General features: G+C 32.9%; 1 protein-coding gene across 5 annotated transcripts in view; it reads left to right on the plus strand.

The window, feature by feature from the left end:
* The window catches only part of Arl5a (ADP ribosylation factor like GTPase 5A), a 34186-nt gene extending 22269 nt beyond the window's left edge, over window positions 1-11917 (plus strand). For 4 of the 5 annotated variants that reach the window (XM_058573474.1, XM_058573471.1, XM_046426918.2 and 1 more), the window contains 2 exons: window positions 3971-4122; window positions 7523-11917. In XM_058573474.1, the coding sequence (XP_058429457.1) occupies window positions 3971-4122; window positions 7523-7571 (201 nt within the window). In that variant the 3' untranslated portion in view covers window positions 7572-11917. Of the gene's footprint in view, window positions 1-3970; window positions 4143-7522 lie in introns of all 5 variants that reach the window. The other variant, XM_058573472.1, reaches the window with a different exon arrangement.
* The last annotated feature ends 4531 nt before the right edge of the window (window positions 11918-16448 follow it).

Consider the following 16448-nt stretch of genomic DNA (forward strand, 5'->3'; position numbering starts at 1 on the left):
CGGGGCGATTTGCTGAATAAGCAGTTTTACCCTCCGTGCGACAAACCTCTCGCGTTTGAGTCCCCGTAGCCGATCCTCGTGCGATGGAAATCCTTCCTCCAGGTTCCGGCGCACCCCACTATTGCTGGAAATTCCTAACAAGATATCCTGTAGCCGTCCTGACTTGTCATACTCCCACACAGTGAAGCAGCACACGGGGGTAATGCATTCCCCTCACCGCCATCTTCCTCCACTCTCAGTAAAATTTTTATAAAGAAAATTTTAAATATCTTTATAATGAAGGTATATATTAATTTACTATTGATTTGAGTAATTTTTTTTTAAAGTTTAAGAATTTTAGTATGTTTCAGGCAGCCTTTCAAGACTTAAGGAAACCCAGTGAAGTGGTTTTGTAATTGAGATTCTTCATTTCTTATGGTGGTCATACCCACCAAATTGCACCTTTTCCTAGTTGATTCTAATTTCTGACAGCCATGTTAAACCTCCTGGGGTTTTTAAGATGTAAATTTTGCCATTGTGCATTAATTTACGAAAAGCTGTTTTAGTTTGGGTTATATGCAGTAAGCCATAAAAGAGGCAGAAAAAAAGATTTTTTTTTTTCTTTCCAACTTTGTATTTTAAAAAATTTACCAGCATTCTTCAGTTTGTTTGAAGGGTTGTTTTGTGAAGACTTTGGAAAGAAAAATAGATATCACATGTTGTCTCTGGGCTGTTTTTTATTTGTTAATAGGTAGTATCCCTATTTGATATGTGTTCTAATTGTCCAATATGTAGCAGGATCAGTATTTGAAGAGCCCATTAGTAGGGCTCCAGTAAAGTTTTTGAATTTTATTAGCTGGGGGCATTAACTTGGACAGATCACTTAACCTCTTCTGTTACAGGTGAGTGTACTCTTGAGACCTGCAAAGTTATATGACTAGTTAAGCTTTTTAAGAGTAAGGATTTGAATTTAGGCATTCTTGCTCAGCCTCTTTGTTCTGGATGGCCCGGGGTAGACATAAGTAAGGCCTAACTGGAAAGTGAAAAGAGTCTGAATAGAAGATTATGGAAGAAAGGAATTGCAGATGAAGTTGAGAGCCAGCATAACTGCTCAGTGGGGTCAAATAGAGCCCAACAGGCAGAGTTCCAAATAGGGACAAATGGATCAGAGAATGAGAACATGTCAATGAAAAATAAATTTAGACATGAGGTTAGTTGTACATTTCATAGTATTATATTAACCAACAATATCTTATTATCATCATTGATAATGATTCTTCACATGTATTCCAAAATATAAAACTATAAAAAAATTTAAAATACCTTCTGAAAGATTTTTCTTAAATAAAATATAAAACTTTGACACTAATTTTAAAATAGTTTCAAGCACCAAAATCTGAATATTCTTTAGAATGACTCAACTTCTAGGAATTTTCTTCACAAATGAAGCTTTGAGAAACAAATGGACACCCATGTATGACATATAGAAAATGCTAAGTAAATGTCTCTTCCACTGCTGTTATTTGTCTTCTTAACTAAAATACATTTTAGACTCTTAAGATCAGATAATCTGCAATATTTAGCTTAAAGTTTTTAAAATGGCATATGTACATAAGATCACCATTGTCCACCTTATGCTTTGACCTTTTGTTAAGTCAAGCTAATAATGAATAGCCTTAAGGTTATCTTATAAAAAGCAATGGAAGATTTTTCTCCCTAAATATTTAAAAATAAGTAAAATAACTTTGTTTAATCAAGAACTCTAGGTGAAGTTTGGGCTTTTGTGATCTAGAAAGAATTATATTCAGTTTTTTGTTTTGTTTTGTTTGAAGACTTGATAAATGACTTTATTTCTTGTGTTTTTATATTTCCAGTTCAAGGGCTTCTTTAAATTTCAGCAGTAAGTGATGAGCACAGATTACTTACAAATAAAATTTAATTATGCATCTTATGCCAGGTATTTAACAGAAGTTTTTTCTTTGAGCATACCAGCAGTAGCAAACCTGACCTATATAAAAGACTTCAACACACACTTGCAAGAGATATTGAAACCTAGAAGATAGGAAGATAGGAATTAAATCTCATGGAAAGTCCATCTACTTAGTTATTCAGCCACATATCAACTATTGATAATGGTTCCATTTTCTACTTGAGAAAAATATTATATCCTTTATGATGACTATATATACCTAAGTTATAGTATTTCCCTTCAATATTTTTGCCTTTTATATAACATGTGAATTGAACAATAGGTGAGACTAGTTGAACATGAAATTTTAAAAACTGTTCACATTCTGACAGTATCTCTTTTTGAACATGGTATTCAGGCTACATCACTAGCTATAGTAGCATTAATAGTTGCCACCCTGCAGAGGGCACTCCAACTAAAAATCAATCTTGATTATTATATAAAATATTTTGCATAATTCTTTTTAATCACATAAAAAATTTACCACTTACATTTTTTATTTATATAACAAAGAAGTCATCAAAACTATATTCTAACAGGAGTAATGTAAAGCTATCAGCTTGTGCTTATAGAAGAATATTGCTTTAAATATATGTACATGTTATTAAAACCAAACTATCCTTTTAAAATCCCTCAGAAGAATGACAGCATTCAACACAATTTAGAAAACTTGCAAGCATAACTTTAGTTTTGTTAGTATCTCTTCATATATATAGGCAGAATTTTATGGGAGTTGAATTGCATCCTTCAGGGATTCTTGGCCTACGATCCATAAATGGAAGTTAGGGTATCTTTTAAAACATTAAAATTACATGTAAATTTAAAAACATTTTTGGCACATATACATATGTGCATTTTTGTGAGGAAAAGATCTGTAACTTTGACTAGATTATCCAGTAAGTCTCTGGCTTTAAAATAGTCTGGGGTTGGGAAGAAGTGTGGCCAGAAAGATACTAAGAACCTTGGGCCTGTTTTGTGAGTAAAACTTACCATTTTGGAGTATGCACAATTATTATGTTTAGAAAAGGATAGTATGGTGTCTTTCTCAGATGAGATACACAATAAATGTTAATTGTAAGGAACAAATGCAGAAAGTTTTAAGAACAAATGCAGAAAGTTTTAAAAGAACTTGCTCAGAATCATAGCATAGAAGTGGTATAACTTACTAATCGAGTAAATTTGATAAATTTAATGCTAATAAGATGACCTTATCATATATTTATATCTAAGAAATCTTCCTGGACAAACAGGAGTTAGATCTCAGTATGGATAGGACTGATTTAGAATAGTGCTTCTTAACTGAGAATTAAGCCCTAAGGCCTTAAGGCATGCATTTTATGTAATGAATTCCTTTATTTCCTATGCATCTAGAAGGTATTAGCTATGTGCATTGTTGGGAAACTTGCAGTGTAATCACCCACATCATTTTCTACAGTTTAGTTCTCATGGAACCGTGGTTGTGAAAGGCTGGTTTAGAAGGTAATATATGCAGGTAAAGTGAGAGCAACATCGTCTCAGAGGTGTGAATAACATGATTTTGAATTGGGACTGTGTAGAACTGTTCAGAGAGCAATAGATAGATTGCTAATTAGAGTGTTTTATATAGTGAGTGATGATTGGTAAGGCAGAATATCTAGATAAGGTAGAAAGGTACAAGTAGGGTAGGGTTTTGGAGAACTCTTAAGTACCAGGATAAAGGCTAGCTCTTAGCCATATAAGCCTAGTCATGTCATTGGGTGATGGGTATATTTTATATTTGAACAGATGATTGTTAAATATAGTACTTAGAATCATAAAAATATAGTTTAAGGCTGTAAGAAATATGTAAATCCATACTAGTATATATTTATTTTTTCAAAATGTGTTTGGTGTTAAGTTTGCTTCTATCAGCCTGTGAGCTACAAGATACTTTTGTGAAGAATCATTAAGAAATTCTAGGTTAATAAGATGAAAATCAGTCTGTTAAGTTGGAAAATATGTAGAAAAATAAGTTTGTCTTTCAAGTTTTGTTTGCTTTTATAGGACCTAAGAAAAGCTGGATTACTGATTTTTGCTAATAAACAAGACGTTAAAGAATGCATGAGTGTAGCAGAAATCTCCCAGTTTTTGAAGCTAACTTCTATTAAAGATCATCAGTGGCATATCCAGGCATGCTGTGCTCTTACTGGCGAGGGGTAAGAAGTCTTCCTATTAGGTAACATGTATTTAGCATGGAAATGTTTATGTCTTCTTAAACCCAATAAATATTTAAGGAAAAGATGTAAGAAATGGTTGATGTCTACAGTTAGACTTTTTAGGATGTTTTTGTAAATTCTAAAACATACAATATAAACATAATATACATAAATCAACTGAGCATATAGATGATGCAGTTGCTGTAGAAACTCAGAGAAATGAATGTGTCATCAAGAGCTGGAGAAGTCAGGAATGCTTCTTATGATGATGATGATGGAATGCATCATCAGAATATACTCAGAACTAATGCTGAGTATATTCCATCTCAGGTGCTTTCCATATGGTGCCTTATTTAATCCTCAGGGCAGCCCTATAGACTATGTTAACTCATTTTATGAATAAAGAATCTGAAATAGAAGAAGACCCATGCATGAGACTATTTTAGGGATATTTGCATTGCCACCAGTGTTGTCAAGAGAAAAATTTTACATTTTCAAAACAAAGTTAGAAGATAGTATGGCCCATGGAGATAGCAATGGCATGAGGGTCCTTGGTTTTGGAGTGAGAAGAGTTGAAGTGTAGGTTGATGCCTAACAGTAGGATTTTGCCCAGGTCTAATGCCCAGAGATGAAAGTATTTCCAGAAGGAGGTGTTAGTCAACTTTGTCAAATACAAGGTCAACAACAAGGAGGATAGAGAGAATGTATTAACTTTAACTGTGAATAAGTAAATTCAGTTAGAGCAAATTCTCTGTATTGGAAAGTGGGCAGAGGATAAGAGTAGTTCAGAGAAGAATTGGATTTTAGAGTACCAACTGTAAACTCTTGGAAGGAGGGATGATATAGAGGAGGTTGGAAATAGAATAAAAAGCTAAAAAGAAGAGCCAGGCTCAGTGGAACATGCCTATAACCCCAGCTACTCAGGAGGCTAAAGCAGGCGCTTTGCAAATTTGAGGCCAGTCACAAAGGGCTGGGGATGTAGCTCAATGGTAGAGCACCTGGGCTCAGTCTTCAGTATTAGGGGGAAAAAAAGGGAAGAAAAATGGTTAAAAGAAGGGGCAAGCAAAAGTTTGGTTTTGTTTTTCTTTTTTCAAAGATATGGTAAATCTGTGTTATATGTTTGTGCATGCACACAGAATAAAGAGTTAAATGACAGAAGAAGGATTCTAAAAAGAGGTCTTAAATTTTTGGTTGAGGTTCTTGAGGTATTCAGAAAGAGCAGAAGCTTGAGGCATAGATGAATGAAATAGGTAAGGCAAGAGAAATGCTTTTCCTTTCAAGATTGATGAACAGTGAACTAGTTAAATTGAGTTTTTGAAGCCATATCTTATTGAAATAGAAGACAGAAGAGCTAATTTTAACTTTAAAAAAAGCAAATCTATTAATTTTTTTAAGATCTCAGACAATACCAGTTACCCATATATTTAAGTAAAAAAAGTTATGTATTTGTCAAATAGTTTAATATAAATGGAAAGAGAATGAGGCACTGGGTTCCATCCTCAGCACCACATGAAAATAAGTTGAATACATGTTGATATATATATATTTCAAAGCAAAAACACTTGATTATAATATTAAATTTAACAGTAAATATAGTCATCTAGGATTTACATAAGATTTAATTTGTATTCTTTGATAATTAATTAGAAAATATGTACAGATTACATATGAAGTCAACTACATTTTAAAAAGAATAAAACAATAGATGAAGGTGTATTTTCAAACTTTGTTTCATGTGGGTTTCTATTTGTAGCAGTTAGCCCGGAGAAATGTTTAGTTTGGGGGGAAATGTTCTGTTCCCTTCTTAATTCTTGATACTTTGGTCCAAATTGTTGATTTTAGTTTTGTTCAGCATTTTGATTCAGTGAATTTGAGATCACAAACTTTGGAGCTTGTCCTCATTTTTATACCTATTTTTGCTATTTGCTAACCTTGCTAAACCTGGATTTTCTCTGTAACATGGAAAAAAATTCCCAGATATAGTAGTGTACACCTGTAATTCCCAATACTCAAGAGGTTAAGGCAGGAAGATCAGAAGATCTCAACTTTGAGACTAGACTAAGCAACTTGGAAAGACTCTGACTTAAGATTTTAAAAAATTAAAAGGGCTGAGAGTATAGCTCAGTGGTAAAATGCCAGGGGCCCAAAATCACCAGTACCAAAGCAAACAAATAAATGGAAAAAACAAAATCATGGGATGGCTTCTGACCTCACTGTAGTGAAGATTAATTAAAATAGTAGATGTTGGGGCTGGGTTGTAGCTCAGTGGTGGAGCACTTGCCTCACATGTATGAGGCACTGGGTTCCATCCTCAGCACCACATAAAAATAAATAAATAAAATAGTGGGTGTTAAGTCCTTAGAACAGTAGTAATTACTAATTTGCTATTAGTTAAGTACTGTTCATTTGTTGCTTTTATTATTGTGCCTTATTTCCTATCAGTAGTTTATAGGTAGAATTTAGTTAAAGGAGAAAAATATAGGCCACAACTATTTGTTTACTTCATTGCCATTTATTTTTATCTTCTTTTATAATATTAGACTTGTATTTGATAGAAAAATCTGAGTTTTAAAAAAACTTTAATATTGTACCTTCATTTTGTTGTAATAAAACTTGAAACCATTTTCTTCTTGCTAAACATTTAATTTCTCTTATCACAATGAATATCCCTGTGTTTTGGATTAATCCAGTTACCCGTTGTTCAGCAATCTAATTGGTGTTATGATATAAAATTTTACTGCCCACAGATTTTTATATATAAATGTAATATACATACATGTTTACTTTGTGTTAACAACTCTGCTATATGGTTAATTTAATATCCTGCCACTTGTTTCATGTATCTCATAAGCATTTTTGGTATCAAAATTTTTGAAAGGACAGTTTTAATGTTCGTTCTTTTTTTCCTGTTAAGAATGCTTAATGAAGCGCTGAGGGTATAGTTCCATGGTAGAATGCTTACCTAGGCTTTATAAGAGCCTGAGTTCAATTCCCAGCACTGCAAAAAAGGCTTCAATGAACAGTCTTATGTGTAAATTTATAAATAATCCCTTGATTTTTTTTTTTTTTAGGATACATTTCTAGAATTAGAAAAATTTTTCTAATTTTTTAATATTTTTGTTATCCTATTGCCAGATTATGTTCTGTTGGTATTCATTGTGTAATTAGTAAGCTCAGTTTTATGTCAGCCAGAGTGTTCTAGATACTAGAGATATAATTAAACCAAAAGCATGGATGTACTGTGTATATAAGAGAATGGTTTCACTGCAACAGCTCCTGCATTGAATACTGTTGATTTTTAAAACTCTGTTGTTCAAGTAAATTAAAAATATCATCTTTTAGTTTGTAGTCCGTAGTTTTTAGTTCAGAATTTAATCAAATGATTTTGGTTTCTTTATAGATTATGCCAAGGACTTGAATGGATGATGTCACGACTTAAGATTAGATGATCTCTACTGACCTCTTCTCATAGACTTTGTATAAACAAAGTGCTGGACTTTACCTGAAAGCTGCAAAAATTAATGGTTTAGATATATTTATAATAAACTGATTTCAATTTTTTTCTATAAGAAGAAAAATTAAGACCACTTATTTGAAAACAAGATGGGAGTCTCATCTTCCAATTTGCTTTCTCATTAGTTCCTTTCAAAGTACTTTATTAAAGCTGTGATTGACATTTTTCTCAATGAATCCTCTCAGGACAATGTATAGCCTGTGGTAAGTACAAAGGGAGAGGAAGATGTTTTGAACTTTAAGAGCTTTATTATCAGTATACCCCTCCCCAACTGAATGTTGTTCTCTTTTTGTTCCACTAAGTCAAAATACAAATCAGCACAGATACTGTTTCCAATATTTTAAATGTCATGTTAGTTATGAAAAAAAAAAAAAGTATTTTACTTAAGGTTGTGTGTGTATTATGTATATACCTCAAGTTCAAGTTAATGGCTTTGATTTGTGTTCTAAAGAAAAGCAAATAACGCAAAAATTAGTAATATCCTTAGTTATTGCCCTAATGAGATAAGTACTGGCATTGGTATTAAGTGCCATTTTATACTTTTCCTGTTTGTTTTCTGTATTGTACTAATCAAACGTCCCCTCTCCCCCAATCATTGAGCTGCTCTTAAGAAAAAAAAAGATACAGGAAAAAGCTTGACATTGTATACCCATTTTTGTTGATCAGTAACACACATAGAAATGTGTAATCCAACTAAGTGAAATATCTGTCAAATTTTTGGCTTACCCAGTTGACAGAATTGCACAGTGGAGCATTGATCAGATTAATCCTTGTATTGGTCTAAATTATTGAATAGATTATTAATCCACTTATAAATCAATCATAAATTGTGATTAAAACTATCAAGTGATTTCTTCTTAATTAAAATCTATTGTGTGAAACATGTCTACCCAAAGAGGCAACATTCTATAAATATTATTAAACAATTAGCTAGAGTCTTTTTAAGTATAAAATTATATATGTCAAGCTGTTAAAATGAGAGTACAAGTAGTGCATAAAAAATTTCTGAGCAACATTTGAAATTTTTTAATTTGCAGATTTCTTATTTCTTATTTTAGGATTTGGAATCCTTTTGAGGTTTTTTTGTTGTTCTTAAGTTTTCTTTGATCTTTCACCTTGTAAATGCATTGTTTAACAATTAATAGTGGTAAATTTTTAATGCTGTTGGCTGGAAAACTGATTGGTGTATGATATATTATTCGTACTAAGAAATAACTTGACCCAAAATACCTTTTGTTTGCTTAGGTTTCTTTCTTTCTTTTTAATGTCTGAAAATTGAAGGTATTTTTGTCATAATTGTAAACAGAATTATCCTGTATTAAAATATATACTCTATTTGTGTATCTTTTATGCCCTGAAAATTTGAAGGTTAATCCATACTGGCATGTTTTAGAACATTCAAAAAAAGAAATTACTTTTAATACCAACCTTTTAAATTTCATGAAGATTTTGGTAGGAATAATAGTATATACTATAAGCATTGACAAAACTGAAAATTTCTTTCTATGAAATATAAAATGCTCAGTATCTAAATCCAAGTTGGGTGTGGTATATCAGTGTTAACTTTGGATGTTTTGTGTTTTATATTTATGTTGCAGTGTTCAAAATGCAAATATAACATTTAATATTTGTCATGCTTCTACAAAAGTGAATTCTAAATTACTAAGCTTTGTCCATATGTACTCATACTTTTGGAATTACTTGTTGTATATTAAAAATTCCCTTAAAAACCCAATTCTATTTTGCAGTTTCATCAGAAACAAATATCCTTTAATAGAGTCCCAAAATCTACACTCTTTGTCCTTTTTATTTTTTAATGTGAGTAATCATGTACTTATCCTTGGATTGCTGTCCTGTCAATATAATACAGATACATTCAATTGTCATCAAAGTGTTGGAAAAGTATTTTAATTGGATGTGTAAAGAAAGCATGCATTACATTATTAAGAGGTGGTTTAGTGTAATTGACTACTGTCATGATATCATGAGAATGCTTGGTATCTTACATGACATTAACAAAACATGACTTTTTTATTTTCTACCCTTCTAGACTGAGCATCAGAAATAAAACAGTACCTGTGTGCTTGTATGTAAAACCAAAATTGCAACTGTGAAAAAAAGATATCATTTCTTCTATGAAAATATCAAAATCATTTTAACAGTATTTTTCCAAATAAGATGGAGAGCCTCATGAACAGTCATTCTGGCAATTTATATGTAGTTTAAGTGGAAATAAGCAAAGAATAATTCTTTTGGGTTTTTAATGTTATTTGGGGTTATTTATGCTCAGCTTTGGAAAGAACGAAGATTTGTATCTCTATACATGTAGCAAGATTTAAATACCTGTTTTGATACTAATTTTGAGAGTCATAACTTCTTTTGATATGTTGGTAGAAATTAAAAATGAGCATATGCTAAAGCATTAAGATATACTTAATTTTGTCATAATAGCATTTATAAAGTATATCTTTCACATTATATTAAAGGTTCTTGTTTGAAATTTTCAGTTTTCTTTATCTTCCTAGCACATCGTGGCCCTCACAATGGGCAAAGAATACAGTGAAGACAAGTGGGGTAGGGGCAGTGGGGAGTGGGCATTCATTTCCTTATATGATATTTTGCCTTAAGAGTAAAAAAGTGCTTTAGCACTGTTGGTTGGCATATTTAATGCAGGTGGAGAAAGTGTCTTTAGAAGTATGACACAAAATAGAGAACAGAAGAGTTTCTGGCCTTTTAAGAAGTGCCTGGTAGGTAGATACAGAGTCACAGAAAAGTGCAGAGAGCTTGAGGAAAGGTGTGAAGTCCTTGAGATGTTCTTTTTCTTTTGTCTTTAGGGTATAGTATTAAGATGCCTAGAAATGGGACTGTATTGTCTCTCTCATGGGCACTTTACATTTCTTGCTGTCAGTACAGCAGCCACATACAGTACAGTCAACCTCAAAATCTGTTTATAAAAGTAATGTAAATAGAAAAATTATAGACAACTTTCTAGTTTTCTGTGCAGGCAGTTTTGGGAATGTACTGTAGTCTGCTCTGCTTTGTATATAGGGGAAAAGAGCACATTGTAGATTACCTGTGACTTTTTGTCATCTTCTCTTAATTGCCCAGGGTATCCTGGCCTCAATCTCATTTTCAGGGTTTGGGTAGAGGTAAGATTTTTCTCATGACTCAACTTTGATCCCTTCCACTTCTTGCTTCAGGATTGACCTTTCCCATAGCTCAATTATCCATTGTTCTCCTGAAGGTACACTAAACTTTGTCTATAACCATTATTTCCCAAACCACTAGTTCTAAATAGCTCATCTAGTTTCTAGCTATCTACCCACCATTGCCTTTGTTTGCTTGTTTGGATTTTGTTCATTAAAGGGCATTTTAAGAGTTGTTGAGTCCATCAGAAGACCAGATTGCAATGTATACAGCATATACGTGCCAATAGTAGAATCCTGTATATTATACTGTATTTAACATTTAATGCTTCTTAATTTTTCATATGCTGCAAAAGTAGATTCAGAAAGATAAGAGAAATACTTAAACTCTGCCAGTTCCTTGAGCTACTAGTAAGGTCTGGAGGATATTAAGTTATATGTGCATTATTTTCCCACTACCAAGAATGGTTATGTTTTGGAGCATACCAGTTCAAGTAATTTAAGTTGGAAAAAGATACCAAATCTTTATGTAGTGTTTAACTTAAAGATATCCTTAAACCATTGCCCACATTCCATTTTTCCCCCTCATGTTTACTTAAAGAACAAAGATCAATATTAGATTTCTAAAGGAATTAGTAATAAGAAACTTAGTTTTACAAAATAAGCCTATTGGGATGGACTTTAAAAGACATTAGAATAATCAACCATTATGTATTGGCTGTGTAAATGCAGGTATAAAAAAGAAAAAGGCCTTTAAACTTTAAAGCTCCACTTACACAAAAGAATGTATTAAAGATTATTTTAAGATCATGATAGTGGAGTCAAGGAAGGCAAGCTAGAATAGAACACTTTGCTAAAAAGTGTCTGCTTCTCTTTAACCTTAAAATGGTATGAAATTTTGAAGAAATGTAATAGGATACAGTTGGGTTAGTTATGCAATATTTCTTATTGATTTTGTAGCCTTTCCTCCTTTACATGTTGTTCTGAAAGCTAAAGTTTAAATCTTTATGGTATTGTATGCTAGATAATGCCATTCTTTGGTAGAAAGTTCCCATAGTCTGTATCCAAGAAGTGCCTAAAATTGATTTGTGTTGATTTTTAAATCCATCTAATAAATTATGTGTTTTATATGGTATTGTATGTGCTTGTCTTACTGATGACACAGACCTGAGGGTTTTTAAGTCACAGTTTATGCTTTATTTGAATAAAAAGGTTTAAATTTAAAGATATCCACCTAACCCTCATCAAGCATAGAATAAAAGCATCAGCAAAATTATTTTTTGTCTTTTCTAATAACAGTTTTTCATGACCTTGTCATTCGTTAATGCAGCAACTAGAAAAATAAGAGTTTGTTGCTTATGTAAGAGCCTCTTCATTCTCGGTTAGTGGTTAGCAGTTTTGAGTGTCAAAACATTTAGTGTTCAGTCATTTCATTTCCTTTGTTTAGATAGTGCTTAACCGAAATATTTGATAAAATCAATACATTTCTCGTATATTGTTCTGTTTATAAAACTGAGCATAAAATAACTGTAAATTCTAGAGAAAAGCTTGACTGTATTTTCAGCAATGTACATTACATTGTGTTCATAAGTCATTTTGCATGAAAAATGAAATGTGTATCTTATTTTAAATTAATGTGTACTATTCCCTTTCCCCAAACTTCTTACATTGATGTTATACAGAATTCTAGTTCATTAGATTGGAGTAGCCTTTTCTTATATTGTGCCCCTCTAGGTTCCATGAGGTAAGGTGATACCTGCAAAGCACTTTTAAAGATATTTTTTATGTTAATCTCCAGGATACAGCATTGAGGAGGCAGCTATATCTAATGAAGGCTCTTTTGATTGCTAGAGATGAGAAAAGTATATACTAATAGTTTTAATTTCTGCACAAAATACATTTTATTAATTGTCTTGATTTAAAATATGACAAATCCTTGTAGATATTGTTCTTATCATATTTTCCCAGAGGAGCCTAAGTAAAAATGTGTTCCAACTGGCCTGTTTATATAACTTCCACCACAATTGCTACCCCAAATTGAGCTCTCTGAATATTGACAAGTTAGAAAGCCTTATGAAAATTTTTGTTTCTTGAAATTTTCAGTATGACAAAAGGTTTTCACTTGAGGTCTGCATGCAAAAAGGGTTGGAAAGTTTGTCTTACCTCTCTGCTGTTTTATGAACTGTTTCTCTACATACTAAGGATATTTCACACTGAAGGAATATTCCAGGAAATGAGGGTGTTGAAATTGTTTGATGCTTTTGTATTTCCTCAGTGCAGATGTGTTAGATGTCTAGGAAGCAGTGCTTGACCAGACAGCTTCATGGATGGCTGGAGGATATTTATGTTTACTCTGAAGAAAGGAGGAAGCGGGCATATTGGAGTGGGGACCTTTTCATTGGTAAAGCAGTGTAATCAGCTGCTTTGCAGATGTGCTACTTCGTTATACTTGCATCAACGTTCTTATGCCCATAATTGACTGAAATGTCAGGCTCCAGAAATGTAAGGTGTTGGCCAGATGACCAGTAATAGGACCTTGTGGATTATGAAGTGGAGGAATAATGTCAAGGTAGTTTGAGCAGTAATGACAAAGTTTTACTGGTAAATTTCCATGTTTGATATGTACATTAATCTTTAAAACAAAAAAGTTGCATGTTAACCTGGTACAAAGTATTGTCTCTGCTTTATGCTTCAAGTAAAAAGAAACATACTTGAGTTTCAATTGTTATTCTATTATGTACTGTTATATATTCCTTTTCTTTTAGAAAAGGTTAATTATAATTTCTCTTCACACCTCTGTGTTGTCAGTGTTTTTATTTTGTTCATTCTCTAAATTTGCAGATTCATTGGTGGTAGGGCTGGGATCTGCCATGGCAATCGAAAAGGTATTATAGATACATTATGTAAATGACAAAAGATTGTCTTACTGTTCTTTTGGAAACTTTTTAGGACTTAGTTCATTCAAAGAAAGCTTTCTATTTTTTTACTTATGAACCTGATAATTGGAAACAAATTGAGCTTAATAATGGTGACCAATGTGTGGTTGATTTGTTTTAAAATGTCAAAAGAATCAATTCATTTAAAATTAATATTAGTGAACATCCATGATTATGAATGATAGTAAGCAGAAGAAAAAAGGAACAAAAAATGAAGAGATGGGAGTCACCCCCCCCCAGGCATACGCATATTTGACTATTATCTTTTACCCCTCCACTAGGTGGTAAGCACCCAAAGTGCTTTTGAACCTGGGTGTTAACTTTAATGATTCGTATCTATTTCAAAATGAATTCAAGGTGACTATGTTTTCCACATGAGTTCTTATAATAGAGATAGGATTTATATCCTTAAACATGTCTTAAAACCACCATGCAAGGTTAGATAAATATATACAAATTGCATTTATTTTAAATCTGTATGGGTCTATGTTTAGGGATGTCAGTAACCTACTAGTGTTTATTGTAAACATCTGTGGCTATTGAAATAGTAAATGGTACAATAGCTCTTTTGGAAAAAATAGCAGTGTCATCTTATTGATCTTTCATCCCCTTTTCTTCAGTTTTCATATCTGGAATACCCCTTTTTTGCTACTAAATAACTTGTTCCCTAAAATCAATTAGATTTTCACAATATTAAAATAACCTGATATTCCTTTTTAATGATTGGTACCATCCTTTTGGGATTCCATGAGTTGGGATGCTTAGGTGACAGTTATTCACATCCCTACCTACATGGTTTACATTCTGGCAAACCATTTTGTATCAGAAGGATGTTTATTTGAAAATCTTTTTAAACAGTTCTAATATATTTAAGTCCTCCAGTACTACTCAATTGTATATAATTACAAGGAACTCTGTGACGGCCACCTTCCACTTAATTCTAAATAATTTTTTAAAGCATTATTTCTTTTAACTAGAATCCCAGAAGTGAAACTATTGGATAAAGTGGTATGATAGAATTTTACTTCATTTATTATTAGAACCGTTGGGGGGGAGGGGTTATGAATAAGTTAAATGTTAAATATACTAGCCCTTTTTGTTAGCTTTTGGTTGCTGCATCTAAAATAACTAACAAGAACAACTTAGAGAAGGAAAATTTTATTTTGAGCTCACTGTTGCAGATGTTCAGTCTATGTTCTGCTGACTCCATTCCTGAGGATTTGAGATGAGGCAAGGAGGAAAACTGTTCACCTCATGGTTGCTGGGAAGCAAAGATGTAAAGGGGGCCCTCTACAGGGAAGATGTATCCTTCCAGGGCATACTCCCCACTGACCCACTCCTTGCAGCAATAGCCCCCCTGCCTACAGTTAGCACCCAGGTACCTAGTCTATTCAAACTAGGATAGACTGATTAGCCCTCATGACCTAATCGTTTCACCTCCTGCAATTAACAGGAAATTTTGGGTGACCCATAATTTACCCTTTGTCATATTTTTTTAGATTTTTTTCTAGTTTGCTTCTTTATTTTTATAATTATCTTTTGAAAAAAAATTCTTTGAAAACTAGAAAAGAAACACAATTAGTCAAAAGAAAATGAAAACATGTACATTGTCCCAGCATCCTAAGAGAGCCAGCACTCAGTAGATATATTTTTTTCCCTTAAAAAGCTAAATTTTTCACACCATACTATGGACATCTATGAAATGGGTTTTTTAATATTTTTTAGTTGTAGTTGGACTCGGTACCTTTATTTCACTTATTTATTTTTATGTGGTGCTGAGGATTGAACCCAGGGTCTCACACATGCAAGGCGAGCACTCTACCACTGCACCACAACCCCAGCCCCTGAAATGATGTTTTTTTAATGTAAAATATTATCTTAATGTTTGCTGTTTGGATATGTCTTTATTTAACCAATCTTCTGTTGATGTACATTAAGTCATTCCTTCTTACCATTGAAAACAACTAATTAACCTGTGAATTCCCCTTTCATAGAATGAATTCTCACAAGTCAAACATTTAAAAGGCTTTGGTGGCTTATTACCCAAGTATCTTCCCAAAACATTCTTCACATCCTGATCAGTTCTTCACTGATAAATGTGGCCATCTGTATATTAAGACACTTTATATTAAATTAAGATTTGGTGAGCTGAGCATGTAGATCAGTGGTAGAATATTTGCTTAGCATGCACAAGACCCTGCTTGGTTCAATCCCCAGCACCACACACACATACGAAAGTTAACCTGTTATCACTGTTCCGAGAAGGCATCACTGTATCTGGACACTTTCCGGTCATGCTGCATGTTCAACAGTCCTCACAGGGAAGGGCTGAACTAACTCCCTTCTGCTTCCCTTTTATTTTAAAGGACTGGCATTCTGTTATTTTTAGCTTTTAATCTGTTGTGCAAAGCATATACTTGTTAACCCACTTCCCGTATAACCAGTGTATGCTAAACCAGTGTATGCTTGGGGAAGACAGAAGGGAAAATCTAAGAAAGAATCTCCCAGCTGACCTTTTTTTGATGCTGGGAAAATATAATTTTCAGCACCTTTCAGTCTCTAACAGAGGTGACCAGTCTTATGCACCTATGGTGCTTTCCCACTCAGGTGTCAATCTACAAGTGTCCACCCCAATGCCAATACTTTTGCTTTTCTAATGTAGGTGGTTTTCTAGAAGTTTACATTAATAGTCTAAACTGTACTTTTCCCTCGACTGTGACTAAAATTCTC

This window comes from Marmota monax, unplaced genomic scaffold (assembly GCF_021218885.2).
Source record: "Marmota monax isolate L192 unplaced genomic scaffold, Marmota_monax_Labrador192_F-V1.1 WCK01_AAM20220418_F8-fsc00048, whole genome shotgun sequence".
Lineage (NCBI taxonomy): Eukaryota > Metazoa > Chordata > Mammalia > Rodentia > Sciuridae > Marmota > Marmota monax.